The 15,558-nt window shown below is 42.6% G+C and overlaps 1 protein-coding gene across 1 annotated transcript in view; it reads right to left on the reverse strand.

Moving 5' to 3' along the window:
• LOC147672501 (ubiquitin carboxyl-terminal hydrolase 22-A-like) overlaps positions 1 to 15,558 on the reverse strand; it is a 377,196-nt gene that overhangs the window by 75,164 nt on the left and 286,474 nt on the right. Inside the window, exon 7 of the mRNA XM_086947987.1 lies at positions 3,644 to 3,791. Coding sequence (XP_086804113.1) covers positions 3,644 to 3,791 — 148 coding nt within the window. The remainder of the gene's footprint in view (positions 1 to 3,643; positions 3,792 to 15,558) is intronic.

Genomic DNA, 15,558 nt, shown 5'->3' on the forward strand with positions numbered 1-15,558 from the left:
AAAACTGATTTACAGTGTGTGCAGTGTTAACAAGCAAAGCATCCTGATAAGCTGGCTCCTTTGTCAGCAAAACATCTGATAAGAAGTGGGAATTTCCGACTCACTCCAACTACTTGATAGAGTAATTTGCAAATCATGTGAAGCTAAAGCAAATATTTGCCAGAACAGTCTGGTATTAACTGAAGGACTTAGCAGTGGACAATCTGCTGCCATTAATTTAGGGCACCCCATGATTAAATTCAGCCTTCTAAAGTAAGATTTCCCCTTCACTGCTAAGATTGAAAAATAATCTTTAGCACGGATCTAATACAACACCTGACAACATAGCAGGCTGCAGGAGAAAAACCTTTCTGAAAAAAGAAATTATTGCACTCACTCAATAACTTTCTTCTTGTGAATAGATATTGAAAAAATAAAAAATCCTCTTGCACAGCTACAACAATTCAGATAAAGGGTTACCACTAGAAAGATCGAGAGGGGGCATGAGTAAATTGGAAAATGAAGTTACTAACCTGTAACTAGTTTTCCATCAAGACTACTCTCTCTGAATTCATGAACACTACAACAAAACAGCGTAAAATAGGATCCCAAACAAGCTTAAATACTTCTGTTCATATAAAAAAGAACACACCTATAGCACAATACATTTTTTGTCTTAAAAATAAAATAAACAGGCATTTTAAAACAAGATCGCAATGAAAACGTACATCTGACTTGAAGTACCCAACCACAGTAGCATTTCAAATTCAAGAAAAGGAGAAGTGGTTTACACACTAACTAGAATCAAGACAGATTTTTGGGTTCCCAGTAGCTGTTCTGTCCACTTATGCCGGACAGACTCCGTAAGCAAATTTGTTTTTTGCAGGCCATATTGAGAGAATCTATAATCTATGGAGAACACCACTCAAACATTCTGAATCACAGGGTAGGTTATTTATTATTTTGGTGAGAATACAGATTGGATTACTGAGAATTGGAATTAGAGGTTTTCCCAAGATGAAATTATCTCAGATATTCATACAAAAAGAATGAAGGCAAGGAACTAGAAGATAGTTTGAGGTGCTTTAAAACAATTATGCAAAGAGATTGCAGTAGGCCACATAACTTCTGTTCAGAAGTACAAACCTTATCAGTAATATTTTACTGATCTCATGTTGCAGTCATGAAAATGAATGGGATAGTGTTCATAAGAGCAGCAATGGCTTACTTCCTTGTAATTACATGGGTTTTTCAGTTTACCTGGCATAGGCCCATTAGCCATTTGGTAAGCGGTTATCAGAAACTACTCACCTAACTATGGCTTGCTTGGATCAACCTATGCCAGAGCTAACAGCTCCATAACATACAAACTGCTCTAATGAAACTTTGGTTTTCTACAAATATATTAATGGTTTCTTACTGTGAAAACAACTTTGTGCTTCAGTAGGTAGAAGATTTCAATGGGCCAGTATTAAAATGTTTAGTTTAAAATGAAAGTTCTAGATAGTCGTGGGCAGAAAAGCGTGAGTCTGGAAAACCACTATTATAATGGGAGACCTCACACTTTTCATCCAAGGAGCCTGATGCTCTCACCCTCTTCACAGATAAACAGAACAATAATCTACCCTGCCGTAACAGATTATGGAGGTATAACTTCTGCAGAAGCTAAAAGGGTGGCCTCATTAATTTGGCCAAACGAATAATGAACTACCAGTAACTGAGTGGTCTCATAAAGGAGTTCAAAACAGTTTACTGTTCAGCGTACAAAATCTTTAATCAGAGGAAACATTAAAGAATAGGTTATGGAAAATGTTTTCCTATCAAGCACATAAACAGTCAAATGCCCTTCTACTGACAAAAATTGAAGACCAGATAAAGTAGTACTATTTGCTATTTGCCGTATCTTTGGTCACCTGTCCTTGGAGCCAAAGGCTGGCTATTTCCCGAAGAAAGGGAGCAGCCTTGGGGTAAGTGTTACTAAAGGCATCCCTTCCTTCCAGTTGGACTCATGCAGCCTTATTTTGGCTTTTTACTTATCTTGCAGGCATAATACTAAATCGGTACTGTTTGTATATGCATTTCCTTTTTCATATTTCCCAGAATTGAGTGCATTTCAAATTAAGTGTTGACAGGAGTGGCATCAGGGAGCAATCCTTGGTCCTGAAGAACAGTCTTGGTGTAGGGCTTGAAACATGTAGCCCGAAGAAACTCCGGAACATGCCCCTTTTTCATTTTTTAACCATACCAGATAGTGTTACGAATACAATTATTTTCCTACTAGCCAGGTATTTTTAATTTTCCACGTATATAAAAGAAACCTATCTGTCTCTTCATCCTTTAAAGTACACATGAAAAAGTGCTCCCACATAACCAGTCGGTCATAGAACGCCCGTTATGCAGTGGAAAGGGAAGGATGCATTGATGAAGCATGCCAACAAATGGAAACCTCGGTGGGGAGGGTCATTTATTTTTTAAATGGTCTGTTTACAATATAACAACCGAAGTGGAAAGATAGTCCTGAAAGATGGATGGGCTCTTTTTTTTTTTTACGATATAACAAATAGGAGGACGAGTCTTCTATGTTCTTCTACCTACCCTTTTTTGTTTTTAGAGTACCTGCCTAATAAATGCAGAATGTGATCTAAAAGCATAGGATATCTTGTGGAAAGATTTTGTTTCTTGATGTTTATCTAGTTTATCTGGTAATGTCTAGAGGTCATAGTACATCTTCAGGAGGTAGGCGACCAAGCACTGCAAGGGAAGACTAGTAGGAAGGATTTTGTGACATCTGGATGGAAAAATCACCCTAGAAGGGAAACTCAAGTATAGTTTGATGGACAAGAAAAGCAGGCCCATTATTACTGCCGGTAATGCAAGCCTGGAAAAGGAGGATTACCTTTGTTGTGCATGGTCTGATATTAGTGTTCTGCCTTAGGGGAACCTTAGGGAAAGTGTAAGCATATGCCCTTAAGGACCCTATAGGAAACATTCTCTTGGGATGTGGCATTCAATTCTTGGCATTTTAATTTGCTTCAGGAACTAATAAGCCAATATATGGTGAGCCGCTGGCAGAGGAGAAGTCTGAAAATACTAATGTTTAGAACCCCTTAAATTCTTCTAATAGGTACCTGCTGAATTTGCCAGTTATCGCAGTTATAAGCCCAGATACAAGACTGCTGACATTTTTTATCTGCTGATGGCATCCAATGCCAGTCTGTCTGTACTTCTCTTATAGAAACTCAATCTCATTTTTCAGTTAAGGACATTTCAGCAGGAGAACTTTTTTAAGAACTAGTAAAATACAACAGTAGTAAAATGAAGTCATGGACAACAAGCTGAGCCTCTCTCATCATCCTTGAAATGCACAGTAATATAAAAAGATCTCCACCCTTAGAGATTAAACAGACCACACCTTACATTTAAATACAGACTGCTGTCGACAACTGAGTAAAGTATACTAGTAGGAAAGCAGAAAATGCCAAAAGGAGAAAGCCTGAATGCGACACCAGAACATGAGCAAGTGGACCAAATCAAGATCAGTTCTTATTAAACTAAGGAAACGATAATGAGCTTTTAAACATAACAGCAAAAATGTAATTGATGTCCCATGTACTAGTCCTACCTCCATCACTCCTGGGGTGTTCAGCTCCAGCGCAACCATTACCTTTGCAGTGTCTGTGTAGCACATCTAAAGCAGCGATGAGGAATTCGTGTGCATCCTGTTGCTCGTACCCTGCTAAATGCCGTGCATGCGTCCACACCAGATGCAATAACCTATAGGGAATGTGAGGAGATCGGTGCCCAGAGTAAAACTGACCCAAGAAAAAGAAAAAAGATTTTATAGAACCATTTAATTTTTTTTTAAAAAGATGACATTTAGAAACACTACAATGCAGGTCTTTCCAAAAATCAAACAAGATTATTTCCTTTTGAGGCAGTGTAAAATAAACATTCTAAACACAAGGCATAAACAAATTAACAGTAAATCAGTATTCAATCGGTTTGGAGAGAGGAAAGTGCAAAATCAGACTGGGCTTACAGCACAGCCTACTGCCCAAACATTATTTTCGACTTGAGAGTTTTATTTGTTAAATATTCCTACAACAAACTCTGTGACCAAATACTATCATCTCTCTAAGTTCATACCCAAATAGATAAGGTAATTTATATCTTGAAGTATCATATACGATATAATTATTGTATCTATAGATCCCTTAAAGGGTAAATGTATTTGTAGATGCAGCCCCAGTCTATGAAAGATCCAGCCAAGGCATGTTTAATGTGAAAGATGGATTTTTCTTTTAAATATGACAAAGACCAACATATGTTTATGATACCAGACTCAGTCATAGACTTCATACTCAAGTAACACAGTTATCTATCAATCAATCTAAGGTTTGTGTAGCACGCCTACTCACCTACGAGGGTCTCAAGGTGCTGGGGGAGAGGGGGTGGGCTGCTGATCTCTCTGGGTGTGGCGGTTCAGTTGAAGAGCCAGGCCTTGAGATGCTTCCTGAATTGGGTCATTCACGCAGATTGTCTGAGGTGGAGGGGCAGGGTGTTCCAAGCCTTAGCGGCGAGATAGGATAAGGATTTTCCTCAGTTTCTGGTCTCATGGATTCTTGTCATAGAGGCCAGGGTGAGTTGGCTGAGCAAAGTTGTCTGATGGGTGTGTGGAATGAGAGGCGCTGATTCTGTGAGGAATGAGGGTAGGCTGACTCACTGTGCTCGGCCGGTAAGGAAGGAGTTGTTCAAGTCCAGTGCCTTGTTGCAGATGCCAGAGTCGTGGAGTCTCTTGATAAGGGTGCAGAGGGAATCGGTGTCAAAAGCGGTCGAGCGGATCAGTAGGATTAGGGCGGTGTTTTCGCCCCGGTCAAGGAGTGAATGTAGTTAGTGTTGGCAAGGAGTGTGGTCTCTGTGCTGTGGTTGGTTCGGAAGCCGGCTTGGGAGGTGTCCAGGACGTGGTTCTCTTCGATCAGCATGGAGAGTTGGGCATTGATGGCCTTCTTGATGAACTTGCCTGGGAAGGGGAGGAAAGAGATGGGTCAGAAGTTCTTGTGATCTGTCGGGTCGGTGGACAGCTTCTTCAGCAGGGGCTTGATCTCAGCGCGTTTCCAGTCGTCAGGGAAGGTGGCAATTACGATGGAGCAGTTGATGGTGTGGCGAAGCTGGGGAAGGGGGGAGATGGAGGCGGCTACTCTATGGAATTTGTAGTAAGGGCAAGGATCCGATGGGGCTCCTGAGTGGATGCTCTTCATGGTCTTGAGTGTGGTGAGCGAAGAACAGTTGAGCACAATCTGTTAGGGTGCAGCGTGGTTGCTTGCGGTGTTTACGGGTGTAGTGACCGGGTTTTAGGTTTCAAAGCTATAGTAGATCTGCCAGATCTTGTGGTGGAAGGTGCAGAGTTTGCTGCAGAGGTTTTGGGAGTATGGGACGTCTGGTCTCGCTGTTGGGCATGGCAAACTCTTTCACAATGGCGAAGAGTTCTTTGCTGTTGTGTGCGTTAGCGTGGAGTCTGTCTTGGAAGGCAATTTTCTTTGTTGTTTTGAGGAGAATTTGAAGCTTCTGTGGGATTCCGGGGTTTTGTTGTTCATCTCTTCTCGAGTAGTCTGCAGGTGCGTCTGGACCTGTAGAGGGCGGGAGTGAACCAGCTGGCTTTTTTTGAAGTGCTGTTTGCATAATGCCTTCTGAGGGAAGCCAGAGTGGCAGCGCAGTTGGAGATCCATTGGTGAAGGTTGCGCATTGTGGTGTTGGTGTATGGTGGTGTTGGCGAAGTGGTTATGATAAGGAAGTTGGCGAGAAGTTATTCGGTGGCCCTGTTCCAGCTGTGCCGGGTGGTGGCGATGAGGGCGGTGGTGTACGACGGGTGTGGTCAAGGCAAGATGCACATAGTGGTCAGTTCACAGGAGTTCGGTGGTGTGGCTGTAGGTGATGTTTCCACTGGTGGAGAAACCTGGGTTGAGCGTGTGTCCGGCTATGTGGGTCGTTGCAGTGACTAGCTGCTTGAGTCAGATGTTGCTGAGGGTCTCCAAGTTGGGAGGCCGTGTTCTGGTCACTGGGGTTGTTCAGGTGGACGTTGAGGTCACCAAGTAGGATGTAATCAGTGGATGTGAGAGCCTGGGGTGCGACGAGGTCTGCGATGGTGTCTGTGAGGGGCGGACGGGGGCCGGTGGCATGTAGCCGAGGGTGCCACGGAGGGTGGCTTTGGTCTGGCAGTGGAGATGTTCTAAGGTTGGCGTTGGGTCATTTGAGTGCATGGTCAGTCAGAGGGTGTTCTTGCGGACAACGGCGATGCCTCCTCCCAGTTGGTCGGTGCGGTCCTTGTGGGAGACTTTGTAGTGGTCGGGGATGGCAATGTCCAGTCAAGAACAGGGGTTGGTCCAGGTTTCTGTGAAGAAGGCAATGTCTTGAGATGTGGCATCAAGGAGGTCCTAGATTTCGGTGGTGTGTTGGTGGAGGGATTGCACATTGAGGATGCAGTTGAGCCGGTCGGGAACTCTGTTGGTCGACTGGGCAGCGAGAGGGGCAGGTGTGTTTGTGTGAGTGAAGGTGTGTCTGCAATTCCAGCAGGCAAAGGGTTCATGGGTCTCCATCCTCATGAAGTGGCAGGCGGTGTGGTGTCCTGAGTTGAGGGCAAGGAGGGTGCTGGCGTCGTAGCAGTGGAAGGTCAGAGAACCAGGGTCTACGGCGCTGGGCGCTGTCCAGGTGCAGACGGGCTAGCCTTTGGCAGCCCAGCGGCACGACCACAGAGCAGCCGCCATTAAGTAGTGCTGCGAGGGGGGGCCTGGACAGCTAGGAGGCTGGAAGCATCACTAGAGTGGGGCAGGAGCACGAAGGATCGCAGGGGCAAAAAAGGAAAAAGGGCAGAGGAAAACAGAAAAAAGGATAAAGGCAGAAACAGAATGAAGGCAGAAATAAAGGCACAACAGAAAAAGCGGAAAAGAGCTCTGGCAGCAGAACAGTGATACCCTTCTACTAGGGATATGGTGCAGGAAGCGCCTCGAACTCCTGACCAGCGGGGCAGCAACTGGGGCAGCAACTGGGGCAGCAACAGAAGCTACCAGGCAGAGCTGCACCATGAAGGAAGCAAGTCCACTAAAGGTCAATGCCATCAGTAAATACATAAATGAAACATCAACAGATCAGAACTTATTAGGACAGATCTGGAAACTAGTTTTGTAGACTGATCAAACATTCTTCGTGGGTCAGGGCAAAAGTGCAGACTGCGGTTACTTCAGATAAACTCAACAATAACGGTGTCAGTTCGGAATCGGAGACAATGAAGGTATGTAGCACTGTATGCTAAAACGAAAAAAACATAACAAAACCATAAGTATCAAAACATTTACTTCCGCCTAGGTGGCAAGATTTTGGCTCATCTGCTGTAACTCTATGCTGAGTCGCTCGCAAGGCATTGAGAACAAGATTTGCCAACACCTGATGTTTCAATGGCTTCCTGGCCACAGGCCAATCTCCCTAATGAGGGGAGCCTTCTTACATCCAGTTTAATAGCTTATGCTTTAAAAAGAAGGTCCAGGTCAGAAAGTAAATTCTTATTGGTTGAGAAGTTTTCACACAAATGCACAACGTGGCGAGCTACTGCAGTGTGAAAGCTTCACTAACAGAGTACCATGCTGAAATGGTGTTACAGCACGTTACTCTAGGAACACTTGAAATAAATATAGACATGTACAAGTCCTCATATGGAGAATCATACGGGGCGAGGGAGTTTAAACCTCTGAACCAGATTTCCTATATCCGAAGGTAGGACTACACTGGGACTGTAAGTGGGAACGTTTTTCGGAGCTGTTTGTGAAGGGGTCAGAACTCATTAGGCTGAATTTACCGACCCAGTAATTACCAGGTGCAATAAAGTCTGCACTCAAATTTCGGCAGGCCAATCAATACAAGCGATTTTCCCAGGACCATTAAAATATCGGGCATTGCAACGGTTGAAGATGTGGGGATTGTCTAGAGGTCTGTGGTATGGAGACTTGAGTCAAGGTGCGAAGATGGAGATACAGTGGTGAAAGGAGAATTTGGACACATGAATTGGAAAAGCGATAGATATTTGGAGTAAAACCAGATCTTATTTTGTATTGTATGTAAGCAGGTTTGAATGGGGAGCTTATTGCTCAGGAAAAGAAACAGGGGGTGTATAGAATGTTTTATAAAAGGAGAGTCATAAATTGTTTAAAGATGAAAGCAGGATTATTGACCTTCAAGAGTTTCAAAAGACAGTTAGAAGGTTCTGTTCTTTTAAGGTTGGACAATATACTAGCTGTGACTTATATCAACAAATTAGGAGGCACAAGATCAAAGAGGTGGTCTGATTTGACTCTGCAAATGTTTGGAATACAAAATTATTCTGAAGGCAGAATATTTACCTGGTGTTTGCAATGTTACAGCAGACTGATTCAAGGAATGAGACAGATTACAGCGTTTTGAAGTGGAGGGCGGATTTGTTTCAGAAAATTCAGAAGACTTTAGGGCTCTTTGGGTGGATCTTTATGCATCCAGACTGACAACTCAGTTGCAGGATTATGTGGGTTGGAGACCAGATCCGAGAGAGACAGCAGCAGATGCTTTCAAACTGAATTGGAAGGGGATAAAAGATTATGCAGTTCCTCCATTTGCAATGATACAGAGAGTGTTGGTTCAGGTGAGGAAACAGATGAGTCAGGTAAAGTTTTGGAAAACACAAGTTTTGTGTCCAACTTGGTTGGAAATGGCAATCGAGATTTCATATTTAATCCAGTTGGCAAATGACTTTAGAAAGAAAAAGAACAGGAGGAACATCCTTTATTATCAGCAGGTTTGCTCAACTTTCTGGTTTGTTAGATGTCTGGAATTCTGGAAATTTCTCAGGTCTTTTGGGAGCAGCTTCTGAACTGCTCAATAAGTCTTGGGCTCCTGGGACAAGAAATAAATACAGAAGAGTTTGGCCAGTTTGGGTATGTTGGTGCATGGAAAGGGATTTGGATCCCATGCAGGCGAATGAGGTAGAAGTGGTGAATATTTTATCAGAATGGTTTGGTAAACGTTGTCACCCAACCTCCTCATTGCCTCTTTTCCCTGACACAAGCCGCTCCTGCCGGATTGATGGTCTATATCGATGTCAGACAGGGATGGGAGTCTATGCTCCCATATGGTGAGACCCTGTAGAACATTGGGCACCTGGGCTAAGCCGAATACGGGGATCATGGTGGATCGTGCTATATATCACAGGCACTTGCCTGCTCCTGGAGATCAAGCTGGTCTCCTCAAACATCCTACCTCACATAGTTTAGTAGTTCAGGGGGGCTTCGGCCTCACAGGATATGGATTCTCTAATCTTCTAACGAATAGAGACTCTAGGAGGCAAGAGTCTTGTGGCAGGCATTTTTCTTCCTCAACTAGTTCTGCTTTAAGGTCCACTAACACGTCTTGGGCACTTTTTCCACGCGTTGTGGTATTCCTTGCAGACTATGTTGACATCGCTTCCACATGGCCTCCATTTTAATATAGAACAGTTGATTCAGGATAGCCAACAGGCAGCTCAGCTGATCATTAGATGTGGCATGGATACCACTGGTCAGGCCATGGCATCCTCTGTGGTGCTAGGTCGTCGTGCCAGGCTTTTCAGAGGCTGTCCAAGCTTCTTTGGCTTATATGACCTTTGATGGCACCCATCTTTTTGGTGCCAGGCCAACTCTGCTTTATGGGGTTTCCATCATACAAGAAGTAAGACAGTCCTAACTTCTCTTTTTCTAATTAAATAGCCATTTGATTTTTTTCCCTTATACTAAAGTAGCATGGGGGATATTAATCTTTTGGTTCTGACACGCTGGTCATGTTATGGCATTGCCATGGTGGTATAAGTTTCGCTTGTTGGTGACACCTGATGTGGTGTTACTGCTGTAAGCTGATATTATTGCTTGAATACTGTCTTTGACAGGTTATGTGGTACAAGGATACCTATTGCATAGGATTTTTCCTTTCCTTTTTTCCTCTGATTGGCGGCATGCTCAAGAGCTCATTTGCTTGTGAGGTTTCTTCCAGTTAGGAAGTTTACCCATGCTTCTTTGGAAACAGTTCAGTACCTGTTATGCATTACTTTTGATTTTCAGTATCTCACATCTGGACATCTTGCTTAAGCCCTATGGGAAACCTATTTCTTATTCTTTGCGCCTACTCTGAAATTCCACTTCCGTGCAGTCTGATTTGATCAAGAGGTCCACAAGGACATTATTGGTTGATGGTCCTTAATTTGGTTGCAAGCGAGGGTTATGCCAACTTTAGCACTTTGTGTGTTCCTTGCCGGATGTATGTCGTTACTACGCATGTTTTTACAACGCATGCCTTTACCACGCAGGTTTTACAACGCAAGTCGTTACGACGACTTGCGTTGGGGGCGCTGGATAGTGAATAGTTTAATTTACTATTCCAACTCCAGTCCCCATGGATAGTAGGGAAGGTTTTGGATAGTAAATTAAACTATTCCCTACCCTACAGCGCCCCCCAGCGCAAGTCGTAACGACCTGCGTTGTAAAGGTTGCGTGGTAAAGGTACTGCGTGGTAAAAGTTGCGTTGTAAACGCGGTTCCCCTTCCTTGCCTGTGCATGGTGTTTTGTCCCTTGATTTGTATTTCTCTTTCTTGGAGGTGTTACATATGGCAGGTTCAGGGGCTCTATTTTGTATTCTTCCGAGTGATTACTAACACTTACCTCCATTTATGGATGTTCTATGGTCTACTTTTCATTCTTAGAACATGGTTCCGCGATCACTGCTTGTAATGTTATCTGGAATGCAGTGAATATTTTAACCCTAGGGTGTTAGCGTTCATGTCATGTCCAGTATTTTCTGTGAGGATTTCTTCTTTTCTTAAAGAGAATGTTCACCTCTAGGGTTCATTTCTATGTTAAGAGCATCCTGAATTTTCCGCTCCATATACTTTGAATGATGGTGTAGTTCCATTTTTCCTGTTGGATATCTATATATCCATCTCTCTCCCTCTCATTTATCTCTCTCTCTCCCTCATCTATCTCTCTCATCTGTAGATATCTATACATCTATTGATATCTATCTATAGACATATATACACCCTCAACTGATTTACAGATTTCGATTCGGACTAGTATACCTTGTTGTCAAACATTCGAACGGGATATCTCTTTTTGGGATTTCCATGAGTTGAGTTGTACTTCATTTTGACCTATTGGGCCAAGTGTGGTTGTACGTGTTTGCTGAAGGGAAGGCTTTATTTTTGTGTCTTTACTTTTAGACTGGTGATAGTAAAACCCGCTCAGGATACTTTTGGACAGTTGGCATGGTCTTAATGCCAAGTCACCCAGGGTGTGTTATTGAAGGTGTGATCTTCCTTTCTTTTGTTCCATTTCAATTTTCTGTTGTGTAGGTATCATGGTCTGGTATTTCAGTTCCATTTCATCTATATGGGTAAACGGCATACACACAGGTGCAATGTATCTGTGCATATTTTGATATATCTTTGCCATATACAAAAAGGCAGGGTATGTATTTGTTTTGCAAATCTCACTATGAGTTACAGTTTACTTCTCTTTTCACTGTAGTTTTATCTGTGACTATGTCATAACCTGTATATTAGGAGTATGAATCTGTACATGTACGTAGGGTATGAGCTATACAGATTTGGGCATGGTTTGTTAATTATTTATGGCAGATTCATATCTGGATAATTGCCATCTTTCCGGGTTCTCTGCGTTGCGAGACCCTTGAGGTGGAAATTGTATCTAATGACGTTTCCTCAAGGATAGACTTTGGTTTGCTTCAGTTTTTGTTCTTGGGTTGGTCTCCCAGACTTTACAATGAATTAGTTTATTCATCTAAGCTCTAATGTACGAGTTCTGGAACCTCTTTTCAGGATTTCTTAGGACCGGTTCTTTTGAATACTTCCTTACTGGAGTAGGAACTGTAATTTATAGGGCATTCGTTACTGCCTTTGGTGCTTCTAGTCCATAGGCTCTTTTCACCCTTTAGGGGTCATGTGCTACTATCCTAATGTGGTCTTCTGACAGTGTTATGGTTTTTTCCGTTCTTGTAGGGTTGCTGGATTTACATTTCCTGTACTTGCCACAGTTTTTAGAAGGAGCTCATGCTCTTTTTCATCTAATCCCTACATACGTCTGGTCTATTGTTCATTTCAACTGACTGGTTCCCTCTGAGAACATTTGTAGGATTAGATCACTGACTCTACCCCGGGTGGGTATAACTATGGTATTTAAATCAAAAGTTAAGGAATCTGCGGCTAGATGTCTCTTCCTCACCTTCAGTAACGCATTATCTGCTAGAGAGATAGTCTAGCCGCAGATTCGGCCTACCCATCCTCCTCATTCTTCAAATGATTTGTAGTGTTAGATGTATTTCCATTTAAAACCCTGGTTTATACACTGATGGGCAGTGTTTCGAGAAGCTATGTGCTTTGTCAATCCATTTGATCTTTACTTCTAGACATTGTCTGGGTGTAAGGGTTTTACTCGTTTTCAGCACTGTTTTTATAGAACAGTGATCGCTCTTTCATGTAGTTATGTGATTCAATCAACCACTTGGTCTTACTCGTCGATCTTGACCCGATATTGCCATACCATCCATTTCTGTTTTCTAGTTATTGTTTCAAAGATACATTGATCTTTTTTGGCACACTGTTTCCACAGCAAGTTTTTATGGTGGCTCTGCGTGGTGGCATGGGAGGTTTCACAGAAGAAACTGACGTCCGAGCACCGGAGAGGACTTGTACGACTACACTGACATCACAACCGGAGTCAACGTCATGACAGTCGTGAGACGCCGTCCCCCGGTGCGCAGAGATACTGCTGAAAAATTTCTAGATCCAGTCTGATGCCTGGGGCGAACTCAAAAGTTTAGGAATCTGCAGCTAGACTATGCCTCCCAAAAAATGCATCACGGAAGGCAAGTAACTTGTTCCTTTAAGCAGAATGCTTGCCTTTTCGTTTTTAATAAAATCGCAATTCTTTATTCAGTCAATCTTTAAGAATAGTCATTCTCATTTGACTCCACTAACAGCAGTTGGCCTTTGTTTTACTTGTTACCTGTCAGATTTAAATTAAAAAAAAATAATAAATGAACCGCTGTCAGTATGAAACTATTCATTGCAGCCTTCACAAAAACTATAAACGCATTTCATTATCAGAACCCTTAAGCATTGCAAATTAAGTGATTTTCCCATTAAAAAAACAACAACTCTACAATACCAAAGGAAGTATTCCTGTCTGTAAGATGCTTGTGTTGGCATTCCTCCTATTCTATGTACATATAGATTCTTGAAAGCAAAGTAAAACTAGACCGAGGAAAACAGCAACCAAAATTATTAAACATAAGAAATGAATCAATGCTATGCTATACATTTGATGGATACTTTCTCTCCCATTACAACAAATTAATTGGGATGTATTACACAACTGATATACCAGTTTTTCAGATGAGAGTGCTTTTCCGCCCTTATGGAGATGACCATGGTCTGGCCTAAATTCTCTGTAAAGGCTGCACTTTTCTAAGCAGCTGGTTAGCTCCATGTGAGCCCAAGCACCATCACTGCAGTCAGACGATGCGAAATGGATTCTATAAATAAGATGATCAATAGAAAACCTAGATGCCAAGCAGCATGACTTAAATGGGCTAAAGTACCCTGATTGAAAATGTGCTGATGCAATCTCAATTCGCCGTAATTCATGAAAGTGCAGCCATAAAGCTTCCCAGTTATACTTACTCACGGGCTGCAATTACACCGAGCTCTGCGGTCATTTTAACAAACAGCACTCTCCGTCATTACTCTGGAAGTGGGAATCATTCATTTAAGCCGAAAGAGGAACATTTCAGCCAGAAACGTTGCACAGAGAGTTTGCACTTCACAAGGCTTTCTTACTATTAAAGGAAGCAAGAGCAAATGTAAGTCTCCATTTGTCATTGTGTATAATGGGAGCTGAAGCCCACAAGACAGCAGCAGATCGCCCTGTGCTGGCTACAGTAAAACGTAGATCCAATGCATAAGCCAGAGGGTTAAAAATTATTTCAAAAAGTCAAATGTTTAAAGTTGTACTCCACTTCAAGCAAACAAGTTTGCTGCTCTTCAAGCACTATTGTTCAATGAGTCAAGATTCCAATGGAATTCGTGGTGTGACTGCCTGGACATGTTGGGAAAAGTGAGAAAAAAAAATGAATGATCAAAGGGTGTAGGGTTACTGCGATGAGTAAATTGACAGAGCAGTGGGAACTATCTTTCTTTCCGAAGGAAATACGAGGCATTCAAACTCCACTTGAGAATAGCCAGATGAAAAAAATAACAGTGGTTACTCAAAATAACACACTAAACCAATCTGTTGTCAAAGAGTCTGGCTGGGACTGTTAGGTATGATATTTTGCATTCAGTACCTCTTGTGTTCCCTTAGCTTCCTTTTGGTCTAAGAACAAATAAAGAACAAACTACACTGATAATATAACACTGCCGTGGACGGAATGCTTTGGTGGCTGGTGTCGCTAAACCTGGGATCTCAGACGAAGTCCAGCTTCAGGCAACAGAGAAATGCTGTGGTACGGAGATGTGCTGGTCAAGTACGAATTATGAGACACCATAAGGAAGATTCACTCTAGTGACTGCAATGGTACTGCAGTATCAAGTCCTTGATGTGGCCACATCGGACTCGGCAATGCCAATCTATTGGCGCTTTAACTAGCTTCTGTTCAGGCGTTGCAATCCTCTGAAGTGTCATGGAAAGATTAACAACTTAAGATCCAAAATATACAATATGCTGTGCATGCATTGATTTGCTAAACCCTGTGGGGTAAGCGAAGTGCTTTCTGTGTAGAATATTTGGGTATGGGTACACATTTTGGGGAGTCAGGCTGGTTTAGGAACGCCTTCATAACTTTTTAAACATCGTTGGTACCACAAATTCATCGAAAATGCACCAGGTGACTTTGGCATGTGATGTGTGCCTTCTTAACTAGATGCCCAGAAGGTGACTGGCGTTTAGAGAGAAGTGGGCATTACTCACAAGACTTGGAACTCCTTATTGCCTTTGGAGAGATGAAAAGCTGGGTCCAATACCAGCATTCCATAATGCGACTTACAGGTTGTACAAAGTTCTCAGCAGCCCATGCATTAACCCACTCTATTTATTGGCGCGCTTGCTCTAGAAATGTACAGTACCAAATTAGATTTTTTTTTAACAAAAGGAGTACAGGATTTAAGCGACATTTAAAAACTCTGCCAGTCTCAAAATTTCTGTTTTTAAAATACAAATATGTCCCAATATTATTGTCCGAGACCATCTGTGTACTTCTGTAAAAACCTATGTTAAGCTTTCTATCCCCTTTTTTCACCCCAAACTGCCAATGGGCGCATTCCATAACTGTCCTTTTCTATATATAGATGCCCCTCAGAGAAAGTTGAAGGGAGGGGATAGAAGATGACAAATAATCTGGGAAAGGAGAGGTTGGGGGTCGGGAGAGATTGCGTTAGGTGGCCTATATACCCTGAGAGAGGCCCTTGCTGTGCTGAATAGGTCATCCTTCTGCAGTGAATAAAATGAGTGCCACTGAATT

Source organism: Lissotriton vulgaris, unplaced genomic scaffold (assembly GCF_964263255.1).
Source record: "Lissotriton vulgaris unplaced genomic scaffold, aLisVul1.2 SCAFFOLD_902, whole genome shotgun sequence".
Lineage (NCBI taxonomy): Eukaryota > Metazoa > Chordata > Amphibia > Caudata > Salamandridae > Lissotriton > Lissotriton vulgaris.